The sequence below is a fragment of the Pristiophorus japonicus genome, chromosome 15, assembly GCF_044704955.1.
Source record: "Pristiophorus japonicus isolate sPriJap1 chromosome 15, sPriJap1.hap1, whole genome shotgun sequence".
Classification (NCBI taxonomy): domain Eukaryota; kingdom Metazoa; phylum Chordata; class Chondrichthyes; family Pristiophoridae; genus Pristiophorus; species Pristiophorus japonicus.
In genome coordinates this window covers 76,652,085-76,670,379 of record NC_091991.1, presented here as the reverse complement: position 1 = coordinate 76,670,379, position 18,295 = coordinate 76,652,085, and the positions used below count along the sequence as shown (strand labels likewise).

The window sequence follows — 18,295 nt, the reverse complement described above, 5'->3', positions numbered from 1 at the left end:
AAGAAGGGACAAAAGGGGATAAAGAATGGGAAGCAAGTCACATTGCATTGTTCATGTGCCTCCAGAGGGGAATTATACAACAAAACTGTGCGGGCAGGTTGGCTGCCCAATTTCATTGTTGTGGGATGGCGAATCAGAGGAACTAGTAGTTACAAAAAAGCCCCAGTGACCTTTAGTTAAGATTTCTATTACATAAACAAATCTGAAATAATTTTGAAATGGGGATAATAGAGGCAATTCTCCTCCCCCAATTAATGGGCCCAAATTGGGCCCACCCGCTTTTTCGGCGCACTCACATGAGATGCACTGACTTCCTAGGATAAAAATGTGCCAGAAAGTTGTCCCCGCATTCTGGCCATTCTGTGGCCTCTCCCATAGTTTGGCGTGGCATGGCAATTCAATTCGGGGGCGAAGCTCAACGCATGCGCGCTGGAGGTTTCGCGCATGCGCAGTAGCTCCTCTGCTTCTGTGGGACCCGATGTCCCTCCCCTATCCCCGGCTGAGTGGCCTCCCGCACCGGCCAGCCAGCCCGCTGACTTCCCAGACCGAGGTAGGACTTGAGTTTTATTTTTTATTTATTGATGGTTGTGCTTTGATTAATGAGGAGAGTTTTTAATGGGGGGGACGGGGACGGGGGGAGTTTTGATGGGGAGGGGGGAAGTTTTGATATGGGGTGGGAGTTTTGATGGGGGGGGAGAGTTTTGATTCGGGGAGGGAGGGTGGGTGGGGGCAAGGGAGTGTTTTGATCGAGGGGAGGAGTTTTGATAGATAGGGAGGGGGGAAGTTTTGATTGGGGGGTGTAGAGAGTTTTAATGAGGGGGGGGAGTTTTGATGGGGGGGCTGTGATAATTGTTTTTATTTGGATATTTTGAAAAAATTATGTAAATAAGTTTTGTCTCTTTACTTCTTTTATTTTGGTAGTTTAAGCTTCCATGAATGCTTCTATTGTATAGTAAATTAACTTTGCGAAGTTTGTCAGTCCTGTATAGCTGTTTGATCCTATTCACATTCTTTAGTCAAGTCATTAAGTACCTACCTGCGCTGATTTCTTAACTCTCCGCAAGCTTTTTCTATGCGGCCACAAGTGGCCACATACGCCGGCCTAAGTTAGTTTGGAGCAACTATTAGCTGTGCAAAGTGGCTTAAATGGCCACAACGGGTGCAGGTGGCTGATAACGCCTCCTTTTGAAAAAAAAAACAAAACTAAAAAAAATCCTAACTAACTCACTTACACTGACACAAATTGAATGTGCAGAATGGGGATTTTTAAGATACTCCAGAAAAATCAAGTTGCTTCAAAAAAAACGGAGCAACTCCTGGGCATATTTGGGCTCAATAAATCCATCAATAGTTCAAACTGTTGTGAACTAGTAATTTTATTTTGAGTTATTCTAAAGTTGCACATTGCTCATCTTCATGCTTGATATAGCAACGTTCTGAGTTTATGTAATTGTTCATAGTTCATAGTTTATGTTCATAGTTTATGTAATAAATGGGGCAAGTTCAGATTAGGAAAAGGGAAGGTGCAACGAGACCTGGGTGTCATGGTACATCAGTCATTGAAGGTTAGCATGCAGGTACAGCAGGCGGTTAAGAAAGCAAATGGCATGTTGGCCTTCATAGCGAGGGGATTTGAATACAGGGGCAGGGAGGTGTTGCTACAGTTGTACAGGGCCTTGGTGAGGCCACACCTGGAGTATTGTGTACAGTTTTGGTCTCCTAACTTGAGGAAGGACATTCTTGCTATTGAGGGAGTGCAGCGAAGATTCACCAGACTGATTCCCGGGATGGCGGGACTGACCTATCAAGAAAGACTGGATCAACTGGGCTTGTATTCACTGGAGTTCAGAAGAATGAGAGGGGACCTCATAGAAACGTTTAAAATTCTGACGGGTTTAGACAGGTTAGATGCAGGAAGAATGTTCCCAATGTTGGGGAAGTCCAGAACCAGGGGTCACAGTCTGAGGATAAGGGGTAAGCCATTTAGGACCGAGATGAGGAGAAACTTTTTCACCCAGAGAGTGGTGAACCTGTGGAATTCTCTACCACAGAAAGTAGTTGAGGCCAATTCACTAAATATATTCAAAAGGGAGTTAGATGAAGTCCTTACTACTCGGGGGATCAAGGGTTATGGCGAGAAAGCAGGAAGGGGGTACTGAAGTTTCATGTTCAGCCATGAACTCATTGAATGGCGGTGCAGGCTAGAAGGGCTGAATGGCCTGCTCCTGCACCTATTTTCTATGTTTCTATGTTTCTATGTTGAATTCTGTACGCAAAGTTCTTTAATCGATGCCCAATTTTCTGGTTGAACAAGTTTCAAAGCCATATAATTACCACAATACATCTAAGGGGAAAGAACAAAAAATAACAAAGAAGCTCCAAGTTAAATGGGAAAGATCAGTAGGTTACAGGCCTGTAATTTGGCAGGTGTATGTGCAAAGTAAAGGAGCAAAATAGAAATAGCGCTCAACAGTCAAATAGGCCGAGCAAATGTATTTCGGCAGAGCATAATATCATATATCAGACAACAGCCCTGATCACATTCGGTTGCAAAACACCATTTTGCAAAACTCCATTACCTGAACAGCACACTTATCCTACTGAGAAACAGCGCGATAGACAACAAACATACTTACACATGCCCAAGTTCATGCGCTATAGTAAAAGCAGCGCTTAGACCATTCTCTTCACTAATGGAGCAGCTGCGATATGGATCGCACATTGTACCAAGCTCTGCTAATCCTGAAAAGAATGGGAATACACAGTTTAAAGTCAGTAGCAGCCGACCGGAGCTTTACTGCAATATTTCAGGTAGAGACGAGCAATTAAACTTTGCCCTTCCTTTAATGGGGCAGTTAGAGTTGCCTGCCTTCAGATACATTCTGCCAGTTCCTAGAAAAAACCAATCGAAAAGTAATAAAGAAGTCACTTTTTCGACATCACGCTCCCCTGTACCACACCTGGTGGAAAGTGTGGCACAGATAACTTTAAACCAACGCCGTTCCAAAAAGGTTGCTAGAACATGCATGAATATGACTAAAGGATGATTTTCCTTCTAATATTTGCTCCTTGTAATATTGCACATCGCCTCATCCTGCTACTGCATAGCACAGCATGATGGGTTTGGTTGAAAATCAGCCCATCGCTGGTCAGAACAAAGTTACAGGTTTACACATCGAGCCTGAATGTTCTCATGTCATCACAGATTGAAATATTTTGACTTTTGTCATTTGACATATCAAAATGTATATACCATTCTTATTAAGAGGTCACTGCTTATTAGCTAAGTAGTCTTAAGTATTATTTTGCACCGTCAGTGCCATTCAGTGACGAACCAAAAGCAATATGTTTCTACAAGGTTGCACTAGCCCTGTTGGGTCCTTTCCAACCCAAAGATAGAGAACTTCCTTACCACAAGGTTTCTCTCCAATTTTGTCTTTTCCTGTCCTCCTCAATGGGGTTCAATTCCATGGGCAATGGTCATCCTTCAATATTTTATCCAAGTGTTCTTTGTTTGCTTATCAGTCTCAACAGTAGCAGAACACTACCTGACTGTGAAGGACATCTCACCCAAGGTCCACAAATGCAGTGACTCTATCAGGAGCATCCCTTTCCTTAACTCAAGGGCATTGCAGCCTATGATGTTTATAAGGAAAATGTGGGTTTTCCATTTATAATTGCATATTTTGCAAACTAATTTGAAAAGCAAAGTATTTTCAATATTTTCCCTTCCAGGCCATTTGCCACCATAAGCCTCCTTGAACCAGGATAGCAGAATAGGCCAATGTTCTTCTTCAGATGGACTATTAATAGGAAACACTTCTACTCGAACATGGCACCAAAAGACTTTCTTTACTTGAAAACGTGGTTGATTGGGTACTAATGGGGTATGCCAAAAAAAAAACGGTACTTAATTAAACATCAGACTTTAAAAATTAAGAAAATTCATGCCTGAGACTCAGATCTATTTTGGAATGTACAAGTTTAGCTTGGACTTTAAAGGAAAAACATTAATGCAACACAACTAAACTTTATTAAATTTTGTTAAAAGTTCAATTGGCATTTGAGAAAATTAAGGGGCCGAAATTGCCCCTCCTTATGGGCCATTATCGCCTCTAAGGCTTTTCTGACCCGGGGCAGGTGAATGGGCCGACCGATTAGAAATTGCCCCCGAGTCGAGGGCGGCGGAAACGGATTCCACCCCCCATCGTGTTCCCGTCTCGTCGGGCACGCGCCAACCCCTTACCACCCGGCGGCGACCCCTTTCTGCCCCATGAGGGAAATTGCCCCGCGGGAGCAAAGCCGCCACCGCTCGGAGCCCCCGACAGCTTATCCCGGTGGGAAGCTGCCAGTGGCTGTGCGGCACGTCCGCCCTTAAACGGGAGGGTGCACTGCTGCAGCCGCCATTTTATTTTAATTGTCGGCCGACTCTGAAGTTGGCCCGACAATGGCGGCTACTGGTTCGGCCAGGCCGCCAACAGGCAGTCCGGCACCCTTTCTTGGGTGCCAGACCGCTGGCCTGGCCGAGGGTCTCCCTGGTGACCCAGTGGGCACCACTAAAGTGGCTACAGAGCTTGTAGCGGCCCGCCCCCTTTAACTGAAGGGAAGGGGTGTTGTCAGCGTGACACGGCACGTCCGCATCGCGCTGATGTGCTCACCGCGGCACTGATGACACCGCCCGCCTTCCTCACCACTCCCGACCCATTTCCACTCCGCAGGCGCCTGAAACACCGCCCCAACACATTGAAAAAGAAAAAGAGGGCAGGGATTCAGGCGGAGAATAATCACTTAATTCAAATTATCCACCCCGTTTGGGGCGGAGGCCAATTTCACTCCTGAAAATCTTTTCTCCCTTGAGCCTCAGCATTAAAATTAAAATGGCTGGTCCCATTTCAAAAGCAGAGTTTTAAATTACAACATTGTGTAACATACAAAAAATGGAAGTCATGGCTCCCTTGGGGTGATGAGCAACCACAGAAAAACCAAGGATCGGGAACCAGGAACATTTCATCTTATAATGGCTTGCCTCAAAGAAGTATGGAAAAAGTTTAAGTATTGGAGGTACTTGTTCTACAACACCAGTTAATGGCAAGTGAAACACCTTTATGTAATATATCCAAGTTTGCTGATGATACAAAGCCTAGTGAGAATGTAAGTTGTGAGGAGAATGCAAAGAGGCTTCAAGTGTATATAGACAGGCTAAGTGAGTGGGCAAGAACATGGTAGAAAAAATAGAAAAGCAGAGCATTTTTTAAACGGTGAGAGATTGGAAATGTTGGTGTTCAGAGGGACTTGGGAGTGCTTGAACACGAATCACTGAAAGTTAACATGCAGGTACAGTAAGCAGTTAAGAAAGCAAATGGTATGTTGGCCTTTATTACAAGAGGATTTGAGTAAGAGTAAAGGGGGCCGAAATTGCCCCCCGCCGGAAACGGGTTTGATGTGTTTTCACCGCTGCGGTGAATGCGGTGGCCTCAGGCGCGAAATTCCGCTCTTTGGCTTTTTTTTTGAGTGGGCCGGAAGTCAGTCATAATGCGGCGGGGCTATGGTGGAGAGCGGACGTTCGCACACTTGAGGGGCAGAAGTAGGGGCGGGCAGACTACCCACCATTGTCACTCATCAGTGTAGCGCTGATGACGACATCACTGAAATGGGAGGGCCGCTGCGAACTCTGCGATTAGTTTAGTTAGGCCCAGTGGGCCACCATGGAGGGTTTCGGCCGGGCCAGCGGCCTGGCACCTAAGAGGGGGTGCCAGGCTGCCGCCATAATTGTCAGGCCGACCTGGCAGTCGGCCAACAAAAAAATAAGATGGCGTGCGTGGCTGTGCGTCCTCCCCTTTAATGGCGGCCACACTGTCATTTTATAAACACTGCAAACACAATGCACCAACAGAAAAAGCTGTTGGCAGCAGTAAGATTTTCTCCATGGAATTTCACATTCGGGGGTAACATCAGTGGTGCGCGCTCTGATGACGCACTTAGGACGGATCAGCAGCATAGGAGTGGAAGTGGGGGGAATGGATCACTGCCGGGATACCGCAGGTAGGCAATTTTCGTGAAAAATCAGCGGCCATTCCACTCCCTTGCGTAGCGGACGATTTCCAGTGGTAACAGACCTTAAGGGAAGGTGGCATTTCAGCCCCAAGATGTCTTACTGCAATTGTATAGGGCCCTGGTGAGACCAGACCTGGAGTATTGTGTACAGCCTTGGTCTCCTTACCGAAGGAAGGATATACTTGCCACAGAGGGAGCGCAACGAAGGTTCACCAGACTGATTCCTGAGATGGGGGGATTGTCCTATGAGGAGAGATCAAGCATACTAGGCCTATATTCTCTAGCGTTTAGAAGAATGAGAGGTGATCTCATTGAAACATACAAAATTCTTACAGGGCTTGACAGGGTAAACGCAGGGAGGATGATTCCTCTGGCTGGGGAGTCTAAAACCAGGGTCACAGTCTCAGAATAAGGGGTCGGCCATTTAGGACTGAGATGAGGAGAAACTTCTTCACTTAGAGGATGGTGAATCTTTGCAATTCTCTACCCCAGAGGGCTGTAGAGGCTCAGTCTTTGAGTATATTGAAGATCGATAGATTTTTGAATATTAAGGGAAACAAGGGATATGGGGATAGTGCAGAAAAGTGGAGTTGAGGTCAAAGATCAGCCATGATCTTATTGAATGGAGGAGCAGACTCGAGGGGCCTAATGGCCTACTCCTGCTTCTAATTTTTATGTTCTTGTGTTCTTTAAAAGCGTAATGATGAACATGCAGAATAACAATATACCTAGAGTAAGCAAACTATAGCCTGACCCTGAATGGATTAACAAGTTTATCAGAAATGAAAGAAGGTAAAGATAAAATCAGTATAAATCCTGCAGGGAGAAAGGTGAAGAGGTTCACTGGAATCATTATAAGACTGTAGACACATGTTCAAACGGATCTGGTGAATCATAGCTACAAACGCAAAACATAGCAGTAAGAAAGTCTCTCAGATCTTTAACAGTAGGAGGACAGTCAGAGAAGGGGTTGAGGGGATGGGTCTTCCTCCGATTGGTGGGTTAGTGGTGGGGTGTAAACTTGATCTGGCCATGTGACCTTGATGGTTACACACGCAAATTTCCTGGGCTTGCCCTCAGTGTTTGTGGCAGTTTCCTCCTGTTGCAGATTTAACATTTTCCAGATTGGTATTCCTTCTCCAGTAGCACTCACCACTAAATGCTATCTCCTTTGCAACGTGAGAATGCAGTTAAAGGCATGCGACTGGCAAGGATACTTATTATCACCCATAGGTCTGTATGCATACCATTGCTCTCAGATCAACACCTCTCTTTCAAGACTCGCAAAATCCACTGTGACAGGCAATGTGAGTTCTCAGTGATTTGCAATTAATATGGTGCATTATATAACATGGGCGGAAAAGTGGAGTTGAGGGCCGAAGACAATAGCCTTCCCAATGTTTAATCGGAGGATATTGTGGTTCATCTGGGACTGGACGTGGGAGAAGCAGCCTGACAAGGTGGAGTCAGTGGAGAGGATACAGAGGCGAAAGCTCAGCTCAGGGTCAAATCAGATGGCGAGGTTGCGAACAGTCTGGTTCAGCCTGTGCCAGTAGCCAGGGAGTAGGACAGAATCATTGATAATGTAACAGAGTTTGTGGTGAGGGCCGAAGACAATGGTTTTGGTCTTGCCAACGGCTAGTTGGAGGAAATTGCGGCTCATCCAAGACTGGATGTTGGACAAGCAGCCTTAAAGATGGAGGCAGCGGAGGGGTCAAGAGAGGTGGTGGGGGAGGCAGAGCGAGATTTTGTCAGCGTACACGTGGAACCTGACATCATGTCTTTGGATGATGTCACTGGTGGGGTGGGGGGCAGCATATAGATGAGAAATAGGAGGGGGCCCCAAGGATTAATCCTCAGGAGACTCCAGAAGTAACGGTGCCGGAGTGGGAAGAGAAACCATTGCAAGAGATTCTCTAATTACAACTGGATAGTTAAGAGTAGAACTATTCAGTCGACAATAATACTGACTAGGAGCAGATCCGAGTCCATTCACTGCAGTAATGGACTGCAAGGAGTAGTATCAGATGTTGTGGTCTCTCATTATAGTGCAACTACTTCTTCAAGGTTCCCTCCAATGCCAGTATCTGAGGGTGCTCCAAACCTGGGCAGTTATTCTTGATAAGGCAGGAGATAGGCAAATGGAAGAGGGCCCCTTTGGGACAGTCAACTCAGTCCACGAAGGACCAAGACACATCTTCCCAGCCACCCATCCCTTAGTCTTGCTTAATTCAAGGAGCCCTTCATAGAATCAATAAGTTGGGAGCTAAAGCAAGTAAGGTAGATGGCACAAAGGGGAGATATAGTTGTAGTTAGATGGTGTGACATTTTTGGAGGCTTTTGGTGACACTTGTTGTGAAAAGTAAAAATTATTTACCACATAGACCCCATCCACTTCTGTAGATGTTTGCAACTTAGTGGACTGAATAATGATGTGAGTGTACTTTGGGGATTTAAAAAAAAATTGTTCCTGGGATGTGGGTGTCTCTGGCAAGGCCAGCATTTATTGCCCATCCCTAATTGCCCTCAAGAAGGTGGTGGTGAGCTGCTGCAGTCCGCGTGGTGAAGGTACTCTCATAATGCCGTTAGAGAGGGAGTTCCAGCATTTTGACCCAGCAATTATGAAGGAACGGCGATATATTTACATGTCAGGATGGTATGTGACTTGAAGAGGAACTTGGAGGTGATCGTGTTCCCATGCACATGCTGCCCGTGTCCTTCTAGGTGGTAAAGGTCGTGGTTTGGGAGGTGCTGCCGAAGAAGCCGTGGTGAGTTGCTGCAGTGCATCTTGTAGATAGTACACGCTGCAGCCACGGTGCGCTGGTGGTGGAGGGAGTGAATGTTTAAGGTGGTTGGTGGATGGGGTGCCAATCAATCAGGCTGCTTTGTCCTGGATGGTGTCAATCTTCTTGAGTGTTGTTGGAGCCGCACTCATCCAGGCATATGGAGAGTATTCCATCACACTCCTGACTTGTGCCTTGTAGATGGTGGACAGGCTTTGGAGAGTCAGGAGGAGAGACACTCACTGCAGAATACCCGGCCTCTGACCTGCTCTTGTAGCCACAGTATTTATGTGGCTGGTCCAGTTAAGTTTCTGATCAATGGTGACCCCCAGAATGTTGATGTTGGGGGACCAGAACCAGGGGTCACAGTCTAAGGATAAGGGGTAAGCCATTTAGGACCGAGATGAGGAGAAACTTCTTCACCCAGAGAGTGGTGAACCTGTGGAATTCTCTACCATAGAAAGTTGTTGAGGCCAATTCACTAAATATATTCAAAAAGGAGTTAGATGAGGTCCTTACTACTCGGGGGATCAAGGGGTATGGCGAGAAAGCAGGAATGGGGTACTGAAGTTGCATGTTCAGCCATGAACTCATTGAATGGCGGTGCAGGCTCGAAGGGCCGAATGGCCTACTCCTGCACCTATTTTCTATGTTTCTATGTTTCTATGATTCGGTGATGGTAATGCCGTTGAATGTCAAGAGGCGATGGTTAGACGCTCTCATTGGATATAGTCGTTGCCTAGCACTTGTGTGGCGCGAATGTTATTTGCCACATATCAGCCCAAGCTGCATGCGAGCACGGACTGTTTCTTTATCTGAGGAGTTGTGAAAGGCACTGAACACCCCCACTTCTGACCTTATGATGGAGGGAAAGTCATTGATGAAGCAGCTGAAGATGGTTGGGCCTAGGTCACTGCCCTGAGGAACTCCTGCAGCGATGTCCTGGGGCTGAGATGACTGACCTCCAACAATCACAACCACCTTCCTTTGTGATACGTCCTTACTATACAGTATAAATGCACACGAGGCTCATACTTGAGAGAAAGTCACTCTGTGACCAGTTACCTTTGGGATCACAGGTTACGTCTCTCTGGTGGTTTATGCTCTCTTGTAGAGCGCCTGAGTTGGGGCTCCGGTTGTTGGGCGCTGGCCTGAGTGTCTGCTGTTTGCGGTGCCTCAGGCCTGTCCAGACTGCCCACAATGACTGGGCTCTCCTCCACTTAGTTCCGGTGTTCGGTCACCTGTGGTGGAGTGAACTCTACATCGTGTTCTTCCTCTGCTTCTTCTATGGGGTTGCTGAACCTCCTTTTAATTTGATCCACGAATTTGTGGCAGATTTGTCCATTGGTAAGTTTAACTACCAAAACCCTATTCCCCTCTTTGGCAATCACAGTGCCTGCAAGCCATTTGGGCCCTGCAGCGTAATTAAGGACAAAAACAGGGTCATTGACATCAATACATCACGCCCTCGCATTCCTGTCATGGTAGTCACATTGTGACTGACGCCTGCTCTCAACAATTTCTTTCATAGTAGGGTGTATAAGGGATAACCTAGTTTTGAGCGTCCTTTTCATTAGCAGCTCTGCGGGTGGAACCCCTGTGAGCGAGTGTGGTCGAGGTCTATTGGCCAACAGGAGGCGTGATATGCGACTTTGTAGGGAATCCCGTTGGATTCTGAGCATCCCCTGTTTGATTATCTGCACTGCTTGAGGCTGGCTTGAACGACTACCATGGCGCTACCTAGCACCGGAATGATCTCCTTTGTATATGTCCATAGCAGTGCGTCAATCGGCAATAATTTTGGCCTCCTGGCCTTGAACACCCACAACCTTTCGAACTGTTTGATACTCATCAGGGACTGGCTGGCCCCCGTGTCCAGCTCCATTAATACTGGGATGCCATTGAGGAGCACTTTCATCATTATCGGTGGCGACCTGGTATATGAACTGTATATGTGCTCCACATGAACTTGCTGAACTTCAGCTTCCATCGATTTCCCCCAGTATTCATTTGGCCTCGTAGGGCTTACATCGGGCCCGTCCTCCTCATACATCAACCTGGCTGCAGGCTTCCTACACATATGCGCCAAGTGACCACTGACGTTGCAGTTTCTGCAGGTATATTGGAAACAAAAGGTCCATTACCAGTCGATCGTCTCTGACTGTCTCTGTAACTGTCCTTAAGCGCACCATTAACAGGTGTTGATGGCCCTATTACTGGCTGCATTGTCCATTGCGATGGCATGAATCGCCGTTCAGCTAGCCATTGTCTCTGTTGAATTCCCCCTTTGGGTTCGACTGCATGCTGGGGCATGTCCGATTGCCCTTGACTGCCTAGAGAACTGTGTGCCACGTTAACAATGTTGACTCCCTGGTCGTTTACCGTATTTGAGCCAAGATTTTTGCCATAAATCATTCTGGTCTCTTCCTCCCCTGAGATAATTGTCTGGGCTATCAGAGCCGCCGTTTCCAAGGTCAAGTCTTTGGTCTCAATCAGTTTCCTGAAAACCCCAGCGTGCCCGATGCCCTCAATAAAAAAGTCTCGCAGCATCTCCGCTCTGCATGCATCTGGGAACTTACATAGGCTCGCCAATCGCAGGAGATCTGCCACGAAGTCTGGAACGCTTTGCCCTTCTCGCTGCCGGTGCATGTAAAACCGGTGTCTCGCCACGTGCATGCTGCTCACCGGTTTACGGTGTTCCCCGATCAACTTACTTAGCTCTTCGAACGTCTTGTCCGCCGGCTTCTCTGGCGCTAGAAGGTCCTTCATCAGGGAGTACGTTCTGGATCCACAAACCGTCAGGAGATGAGCCCTGTGTTTGTCAGCCGAATCCTGTCCCAACCATTCCTTAGTGACAAAACTTTGCTGTAGTCTCTCAATAAAGTCATCCCAATCATCACCAACACAGTACCTCTCTTCTGTGCTGCTAGTGGCCATGCTTGCGTGGTTTAAATCCCAGTTTCTCATCGCCAATGATATGTCCTTACTATACAGTATAAATGCACACGAGGCCCATACTTGAGAGAAGGTCACTCTGTGACCAGTAACCTTTATTATCAAGACCTCAAGAGGCAGACGATGGGTGGAGCTTCCACTTTTATACCAGAAAGTCCAGGTTAGAAGTTCACCCCCTTGTGGTCAATGTTCTCAAGGTGTACAACTTAGGTCAGCTTATACATGGGTTACAAAGACAGTTGAATACATGACACTTTGTGCTAGGTATGACTCCAGCCAGTGGAGAGTTTTCCCCCTGTTCTCATTGACTTCAATTTTACTCGGGCTCTTTGTTGCCACACTCAGGCAAATGCTGCCTTGATGGCAAGGGCAATCACTCTCACCTCACCTCTGGAATTCAGCTCTTTTGTCCATGTTTGGACCAAGGCTGTAATGAGGTCTGGAGCTGAGTGGTCCTGGCAGAACCCAAACTGGGCATCAGTGAGCAGGTTATTGGTGAGTAAGTGCCGCCTGTTAGCACTGTCAACAACACCTTCCAACACTTTGCTGATGATTGAGAGTAGACTGATGGGGTGGTAATTGGCTTTGTCCTGCTTTTTGTGGGCAGTTTTCCACATTATCGGATAGATGCCAGTGTTCTAGCTGTACTGGAACAGCTTGGCCAGAGGCATGGCTAGTTCTGGAGCACAAATCTTCAGCACGACAGCTGGGATGTTGTCAGGGCCCAGAGCCTTTGCTGTATCCAGTGCGCTCAGCTGTTTCTTATCACGTGGAGTGAATCGAATTGGCTGAAGACTAGCTTCTTTGATGGTGGGGACCTCAGGAGGAGACCAAGGTGGATCATCCATTTGGCACTTCTGGCTGAAGATAGTTGCAAATGCTTCAGCCTTGTCTTTTGCACTCATGTGCTGGACCCCATCATCATTGAGGATGGGGATGTTTGTGGTGCATCTTCCTCCCATCGGTTGTTTAATGGGCCACCACCATTCATGACTGGATGTGGCAGGACTGCAGAGCTTTGATCTGATCCGTTGGTTGTGGGATTGCTTAGCTCTGTCTTTGGCATGCTGCCTCCATTGTTTAGCCAGCATGTAGTGTTGCATTACAGCTTGCCCAGGTTGGCACCTCATTTGGGTCTGGAGTCACATGCAGGACAGACCAGGTAAGGATGGCAGATTTCCTTCCCTAAAGGACATTAGTCAACCAGATGGGTTTTTACGACAAGCTGGTATGGAGCACGCGGTGTCCACCGGTACGCTCGTGGCCTTCCGTAAGAGGTGGGCGCCGGAGGGACTGGAGTGCATCATCACCCCCGGCAACCAAATTTTAATTTGATTTTATATGTTTAAAATTTAATTTGTTTATTGAGCTGGGTTTTATTGTCCGTCTCCCCCCCCCCACCCCCCTCGCAAGCAGAGAATTAAGAATTTCAACATAAATAATATAAAAATCTTACATAAATTTAAAAGGTTCAAAACAAAGAGTTCCCTTAAGATGGATGGTATTTTCACCATGGTACGAAAAGAGACAAGAGGTGAGATTTGCGAAGATGAGGTAGTTGAACACTACAGCGATTCGAGTCAATTGGAAATAGGCTAAAGTGCAGCCCATTTTGAATAAAGGTAACAAAACAGACCCAGGCATCAATGAAATGGAACTGATGAACAGAACTAAACTTGAGGATTATGTGTATGATAATAACCAAGTGAAAAGCATCCAACATGGATTCAGAAGGATAAGATTCTGCCTAACTAACATTCTCAACTTCCTGGGTAAATGACATCTGAAGTGGATTGGAGAAAGCCCTACAACATGGTATACCTCAACTTCCAAAAGGCACTGAACAAAATTCCACAAAAAAGTTTACTATTTCAATTCAAACAGTTGCAATACAGGATAAAACTTGAGAATGGATAAGAAATGGGTGAAAGAAAAGAGGTAACTGGTACTTGTTGGAAGAGTTATGTCAAAATGGAGGGACTTTAAGAGGGGTGCTCTAATATCAGTGTTGAATCTCCTAATTCTTCTAATTTACATTTATAATTTTAATTCAGAATCAGACCAAGCTGAGAAGAGCAGTTAAATCTAGAGGCAGCTGAAGAAAGAGATAATTGGGTAGAAGAATGGCAGATGAAATTTAATATGGACAAAGAAGGAAAAATGGGTGATGCTCGTACTCCATGAAAGCTGTTGAACCAGTTGGAATAAAGCCAACAGAGACCAATGGGTTTAAGTAATCTCAGCACTTGACATTGAACTGGAGAGGAACAATCAACTAAGCAAAGCAATTAGAGTGCTGAACTATAAAACCAAAATAGTAATTAGAATGGTGGAACATGCTGTTTCAGTCTTAAGCTTCAACTGGGGATTTAAAAGAATTTTTAAAATTGTAATGTTGAAAGTAATGGAACTTAAGATAGCCAAATCTCCAGGATCTGATGGTTTCCATCACAGGATATTAAAATAAATAAGTAAGGGAATTGCAGATGTGTTAGTCATAATTTTTTTAAGCACTCTTAAGTTGAGAGCTGTGTCGTTGGATTGAAACCAATTGTAAATATCACTAGATTATTTAAGGAGGGAAAGAGGGAAACGAGGTAACTAAACATCTGTTATTCTAATGCCAATTCATACGATCAATGATGAACAGGAAAAAAGGGATAAAGAGAATGTACTGTGATTGGCCGGATGTGACATGTGGTGTACCTCAGGGATTTATACAGGAGCTTCAGCATTTCACCATATTTATCAATGGTTTGGATGAAGGAATGGTGTGTTGTATATCAAAGTTTGCAGATGACACTAAGTTGGGAAGCACAGTAATTTGTGAAAATGAGAGCAGAAGGACATAGATAGTTTAAGTGAGTAGTCAAAACTGTGGCAAGTAGAGTTCAATATGGGGAAGTGTGACATCCTCCATTTTGGATCTACCAAAGACAAATCAGAGTATTTTTTTGATGGTGAGGAGCTAGGAACTGTAGAGGAGCAAAGAGATGTGGGTGTCCATGTATACAGATCACTAAAAGCTACTAGACAGGTACAACAAGTAAAACAAAAAGACTAATGAAATGTTTGGAGGATGTTATCCTTCAGTTGTACAGAGCCTTGGTCAGACTCCATCTGGAGTCCTGCATTCAGTTTTGGGCACCCAACCTCAGGAAGGATATACTGGCCTTGGAGGGGATACAGTAGCAGTTCAGCCGGGCTAAAAGAGTTAAATTATGAGGACAGGTTGCATAAACCTGGCTTGTATTCCACTGGGTAAAGAAGGTTGAAGGGCGATTTAATTGAAATGTTTAAAGTGACAAAAGTGTTTGATAGGGTAGATACAGATAATTATTTGCTCTGGTGGGGGAATCCAGAACAAGTGGGCATAATCTTAAAATTAGAGCCAGGCTATTTATGAGTAAAATCAGAAAGCAATTTTTCACACAAAGAGTAGTGGAAATCTGGAACTCTCTCCCCAAAAGGTTGTGGAGGCTAGGTCAGTTGAAATGTTCAAGACTGAGATCGATAGGTTGTTCTTAAGTGAAGGTAGGACGGAGTACTGGAGCGAAGGTGGGGAAATTAATTCAGTTACAGATCAGCCGTGATCTAATAAAATGGCTGAACAGGCTTGCAGGGTCACATGGCCTACTTCTGGTCCTTTGTTCCTATATAGTCAGTGGATTGTGGATCATTGAATGGTGGGAGGATGAAATTTGTTGATAATTTAGAAAGTTTACAATGGCAGCAGAATTATAATTATGGGGCACTTTAACTATCCTAAGGTAGACTAGGATAAGACAAAAAATGTGGTTAGAATAGGGAGGAGTTCTTGAAATATAGCTAGGACTGTCTCCTTTATCAACATGTTGCATGTACAACAAGGAAGGATACAGTGATGGATCTGGTTCTGGACAATGAAACAGGACAAGGAAGCAGCCTGAAGCTTGAAGAACACTTGGGAAACAATGATTATAATCCACTCCTCTTAACTCAGCTCCTTAATTCAAATTATCTGACAATTAAATTTGTTGTAAGCACTAACTTCCCACTATTCTATGATACTTATATTGTTTAATTTATTCGAATTTTTGTGGGGGCCAATAAACAAATTCAAATTATCAACATAACACTGTGGGTCCAAGTTTGCCCCCACGTTTAGAACGGCGCACCTCCATGTGGTGCGCCAACTGTTTAGAACAAAAACCGCGCCTAAAGCTTACCGAGGAATTCTCCCCGCTCCTCAGGATGTCTTCGGCCTTGGTGTAGCGCACCACATCCAGCGGGGGGAGGAGCCAGGTCTAGGCACTGAAAACTGTGCCGGAAATTCTGCACATGCGCGTTAGAGTGTGCGCGCATGTGCAGTAGCTCCTCGCCCCGAATCTCTGCAGGCTGTGTGGGAGGGGCCCGAAGCACACCGCCCCTAGCCCTGGCCGAATGGGCTCACTGCCGTGACCTGTGAGGGAACAGTGCCTGATGTAAAAGAACAGATTTACAAGCTGGCAAAGAAAGGCATGACCCCATCGCAGATTGATGTGATCCTAAGGGATTCCCCTAGTGTTGCCCAGGTGCGTTTTGTTACTGGGAACAAGATCCTCAGGATATTGAAGTCCAAGGGGCTGGCTCCAGACCTTCCAGAGGATTTGTACCATTTGATCAAGAGGGTACTTCCCCCTCCTCTGCCACCCCACCCCCCTCCTCTCCCCCCACCTCCTCTACCCCCCCACCTCTCCCCCTCCTCTCTCCCCCCTCCCCCTTCCTCTCTCCCCCTTCCCCCTTCCTCTCTCCCCCCAGCCTCCTCTCCCCCCCCCTCTCCCCCCCTCTAACTTTTCGCTGGCTAAACTTGCTTAAATGGCTAAAACAGCCGTAAGTGGCTGGTAACACCCCCTTTTGAAAAAAAAGGGAACTAAAAAGAAGCTGAATTAACTGGAGCAAACTAAATGGGGAGAATTGCGATTTTTAAGATACTCCAAAAAAAAACTAATTGCTCCAAAAAAATAGGAGCAACTCCTGGGGAGACTTGGGCCAATCACATTGAAAATAAGAATTTTTTAAAAACTAGATAAAATATTGGACTGGAACCCAGCTAATTTCAATTCAATGAAAGGGGATCTGCTGCAGATTAAAAGGCTTGTAGATCAAACAATAGACCAGGAATGGGAGATTACATAGGATTACATAGGATATACGGCACAGAAACAGGCCATTTGGCCCAACTATTCCATGCCCAGCGTTTATGCTCCACTCGAGCCTCCTGTTGTCTTTCCTCATCTAAATCTATCACCATAATCCTCTATTCCCTTCTCCCTCATATCCTTGTCCAGCATCCCCTTAAATGCATCTATACTATTCGCTTCAACCACTCCCTGTGGTAGCGAATTCCACATTCTCACCCCTCTTTGGATAAAGAAATTTTTTCTGAATTCCCTTCAGGATTTCTTGGTGACTATCTAATATTGATGGCCTCTCGTTATGCTCTTCCAAACAAGTGGAAACATTCCCTCTATATCCACTCTATCAAAACCTTTCATAATTTTAAAGACCTCTATTAGATAACCCCTCAGCCTTCTTTTTTCAAGAGAAGGGACTCAGCCTGTTCATCCTTTCCTGATATGTATATCCTCGCATTTCTGGTATCATCCTTGTAAACTTTCTCTGCACCCTCTCCGGTGCCTCTATATCCTTTCTTTAATATAGCAAGTATGGTCTATCCAAGGTTCGGTACAGGTTTAGCATCACTTCAGTACTCTTCAATTCTATACCTCCAGAAATAAACCCTAGTGCTTGGTTTGCTTTTTTTATGACCTTGCTAACCTGTGTCGCAACATTTAGTAATTTGTGTATGTATACTCCCAGATCCCTTTGTTCCTCTACCCCACGTAGACTCGTGCCCTCCAAGTAACAAGTGACCTCCCTATTCTTCCCACCAAAAGGTAATACCTCAAATTTATCTGTGTTGAACTTAATTTGCTAATTATATGCCTATTCTGCAGGTTTATTAATGTCCTCTAACTTGTTGCAGTCCTCCTCAGTATTGACTATCGCCCCCAATTTGATGTCATCCGCAAATTTAGAAATTGTGTTTTTGATTCCAAAGTCCAAATCGTTAATATAAATTGTGAACAACAGTGTGCAAGCACTGATCCTTGTGGAACACCACTGACCATCTTCTGTCACTGTGAATAGCTACCTTTTACCCCTACTTATTATTATAAAAATACAAGTTGTTGTTGCTGTTAACATAAGAACATAAGAAATAGGAGCAGGAGTAGGCCATGCGGCCCCTCGAGCCTGCTCCGCCATTTAATACGATCATGGCTGATCCGATCATGGACTCAGCTCCACTTCCCCGCCCACTCCTCATAATCCTTTATCCCTTTATTGTTTAAGAAACTGTCTATTTCTGTCTTAAATTTATTTAATGTCCCAGCTTCCACAACTCTCTGAGGCAGCAAATTCCACAGATCCACAACCCTCTGAGAGAAGAAATTCCTCCTCATCTCAGTTTTAAATGGGCG

General features: G+C 45.4%; 1 protein-coding gene across 3 annotated transcripts in view; it reads right to left on the bottom strand.

Moving 5' to 3' along the window:
• LOC139280864 (A disintegrin and metalloproteinase with thrombospondin motifs 20) overlaps positions 1 to 18,295 on the bottom strand; it is a 551,188-nt gene that overhangs the window by 331,873 nt on the left and 201,020 nt on the right. For all 3 annotated transcript variants that reach the window (XM_070900621.1, XM_070900622.1, XM_070900623.1), the window contains one exon: positions 2,637 to 2,742. In XM_070900621.1, the coding sequence (XP_070756722.1) occupies positions 2,637 to 2,742 (106 nt within the window). The remainder of the gene's footprint in view (positions 1 to 2,636; positions 2,743 to 18,295) is intronic.